We start from the raw sequence: 3,274 nt of genomic DNA, 5'->3' as shown, positions 1-3,274 counted from the left end.
TCAGGTCAATTAAATAAGTACCAGTTACGCACTGGGGTCGATGTAATCGACTTAATCCCTTTGTCTGTCCTTGTTTGTCCCTTCTATGTTTAGACCCTTGTGGGTAGTAAAGAAATATATATCTCTCACTTCCTATATTCAACCATCCCATTCATATTCTGATCCCTGTCCCTTGTGAGTATGCCTGGCACTTTGCCACCATCTCCATCCTGCTCTCTCCCACTCTCTCTCTCTCTCTTTTTCCCGCACTTCCCTCAGGTTGGGTAAACATGTATTTCCTTTGCGGCAGCACACCTGTTTCTGTCCTCATTCCTGATATCTCTCCCTGCAGCCAGGTAACCTTGTACTTCCTCTACAGCAAGACTTTCTGTCCCCCTGTCTCCCTTTAACCTTTCATCATCTGACATACGATCATCTCCTACAATGTCCCCTCCCCCCTTGAAATTCCTTTTTTCTTGCAAGTACTTGGTGACCCGGTTAGTGCACTTAAAAGCACCCATTCCACACTGTAAAGCGCTTGGTGTTTGGAAGGGCACCCAGCTGCAAAACCCTTGCCAAAACTGAACATGCCTGTTCTTGTAAAAAGCACTAAGACCACTCTGCTGAGTGGTTGGTGTTAGGAGGGGCATCCAGCAGTAAAAATCTTGCCAAAACAGTTACAGAAGTCTGGTGCAGGCTTCTGCCTGGCTGGCTCTTGTGAAGCTGTCTCACTCATGCTTGCATGGAAAGCAAACATTAACCTATGATGATGATGATGAATCATGAATATAACATGTAAAATCTGTGTAATCTCTGTTGTTTTATGAAGTATCCTCTAATTTCTGCAGTTTCTCTCTTATTTCAGATTACGGGATAACATTGGATTAAAGGATTTATCATTTTTGAAAGATTAAACAGAGCTGTGACACAGAACAAAGAGATCCCTGTTTATAGAAAGAAGGTAAATTTTGTGTGAAATATTTCTTGCGACTGCAGCAATATTTCTTCTTCAATGAGGATTTTGCATTCCTATTAACCTTGGATTACAAAAGAGCTGGCAGCTTCTGCAGATATTGACCAAGATAAGAAATTTTATAGGAATGAAGTGTGTAAACATCTGCATATTGTGGTGAGAAAATATAGATTATGGAAAGTGAATTGTGTGAGGACAATGTGAAATGTAAAATGCTGACGGAAAGTCTTGACTTTATTGAGGAGGTGCCAAAAGATAGAGGAAAAACATCTCACAACTGTGATATCTGTAAAAAATCATTTGCTCGGAAAGAAAGCCTCGCTACTCACAAACGTATTCATACAGGAGAGAAACCCCACCACTGTGATATCTGTGGAAAATCATTCTATCAAAAATATGCGTTAACTAATCACAAACGTATTCATACTGGGGAGAGGCCGTACCGCTGCAATATCTGTGGTCAGTCATTCTCTGAAGGAGGAACCTTAACTAAGCACAAACGCGTTCATACGGGAGAGAAACCTTATCGGTGTGATTGCTGTGGTCAGTCGTTCTCTGAAGTTGGTACACTAACTAAACATAAACGCGTTCACACAGGAGAGAAGCCATTTCGTTGTGACGTCTGCAGCCAGTCCTTCTCTGAAGGAAGCAGTTTGACCAGGCACAAACGCATTCATACAGGAGGGAGGCCATATCACTGTGATGTCTGTGGTAAATCATTCTCTCAGAGTCATGTCTTAACTAATCACAAACGCATTCATACAGGAAAGAGACCTTATCAGTGTGTTATCTGTGGTCAGTCATACTCTACGTTAAGTATCTTGAGTACACACAAACGCATTCATACGGGAGAGAAGCCATTTCAATGTGATGTCTGTGGTAAATCATTCTCTCAAAATAATGTCTTAAATAACCACAAACGCATTCATACAGGAAAGAGACCATATCTATGCGTTACCTGTGGCCAGTCGTACTCTACAGCAAGTACCCTGAGTACACACAAACGTATTCATACGGGAGAGAAACCTTATCGGTGTGATATCTGTGGTAAATCATTCTCTGAAAATACACATTTGACTGTACACAAGCGCATTCATACTGGGGAGAAACCCTATCAGTGTGAAATCTGTGGTCAGTCATTCGCTGTAGGAGGGACCTTAGCTAAGCATAAACGTATTCATACGGGAGAGGAGCCTTATCAGTGTGACACCTGTGGTCAGTCATTCTCTCAAAATGATCAATTAAATAAGCACAAATGTACTTCCACAAGAGAGAAGGCATATCACCATGATAATTCATTCTCTGATAATGATGGATGAACCAAACACAAAGGTATTCAAACAGGAGAGAAAGCATATCACTTATCATCATCAGTTATCGTCCGCTTTCCATGCTAGCATGGGTTGGACGGTTCAACTGGGGTCTGGGAAGCCAGAAAGCTGCACCAGGCCCAGTCTGACCTGGCAATGCTTCTACGGCTGGATGCCCTTCCTGACGCCAACCCTTATATTTGTGATAAATCATTCTCTCACAAACACCAGTTAACTACACACAAGTGCATTCATTGAGGAGAGAAACCATATCAGTGTGATATTTGTGGTAACTTATTCTCTTAAAATCACCACTTAACTGGACACAGGTGTATACTTACAGGTGAGAGATCTTACCTGTGGTTAGCCATTCTCTACAGGATGTACCTCAACCAAACATAAACAGATTCACCTTGCAGGGAAGCCATGTTGTGACAGGTGTGATAAATCATTGAATCAAAGGCTAAATTAATTGAACAGAAATATATTCCTACAGAAGATATCACTGATATCTTTATCCTTTCTTTCTTGTCAGCACTCTGCGTTCCTTGCTCTTTCGCTCCCTACTGGCGTGTTTGGAAGAAAACAAAGTATTTTGATAATGTTATTTTTAATCTAATAAAGACTTTTATATTGACGAAATGTGTTTGTTGTTGATTGTAATAAGATAAAATCATGACAATAATAATACATCTCATAGTCGTACAATAAGGCATTTTGAAACTACAAAGGCGCAGGAGTGGCTGTGTGGTAAGTAGCTTGCTAACCAACCACATGGTTCCGGGTTCAGTCCCACTGCGTGGCATCTTGGGCAAGTGCCTTCTGCTATAGCCCTGGGCCGACCAATGCCTTGTGAGTGGATTTGGTAGACGGAAACTGAAAGAAGCCTGTCGTATATACGTATATATATATATATATGTATGTGCGTGTATATGTTTGTTTGTCTGTGTTTGTCCCCCTAGCATTGCTTGACAACCGATGCTGGTGTGTTTACGTCCCTGTTACTTAGCGG

General features: G+C 41.4%; 1 protein-coding gene across 1 annotated transcript; it reads left to right on the top strand.

Annotated features, from left to right (window-relative positions):
• Positions 1–892: 892 nt before the first annotated feature.
• Positions 893–2,899, top strand: LOC115232021 (zinc finger protein 239-like). The gene is made up of 2 exons (XM_036500208.1): positions 893–2,305; positions 2,531–2,899. Exon 1 carries the CDS (start codon positions 1,126–1,128, stop codon positions 2,269–2,271), a length of 1,146 nt encoding a protein of 381 aa, XP_036356101.1. The 5' UTR covers positions 893–1,125; the 3' UTR covers positions 2,272–2,305; positions 2,531–2,899.
• Positions 2,900–3,274: the final 375 nt, after the last annotated feature.

Source organism: Octopus sinensis, unplaced genomic scaffold (assembly GCF_006345805.1).
Source record: "Octopus sinensis unplaced genomic scaffold, ASM634580v1 Contig19113, whole genome shotgun sequence".
Taxonomy (NCBI): domain Eukaryota; kingdom Metazoa; phylum Mollusca; class Cephalopoda; order Octopoda; family Octopodidae; genus Octopus; species Octopus sinensis.
Note: the sequence above shows the minus strand (reverse complement) of the source record. Positions and strands in the feature narration are given on the sequence as shown.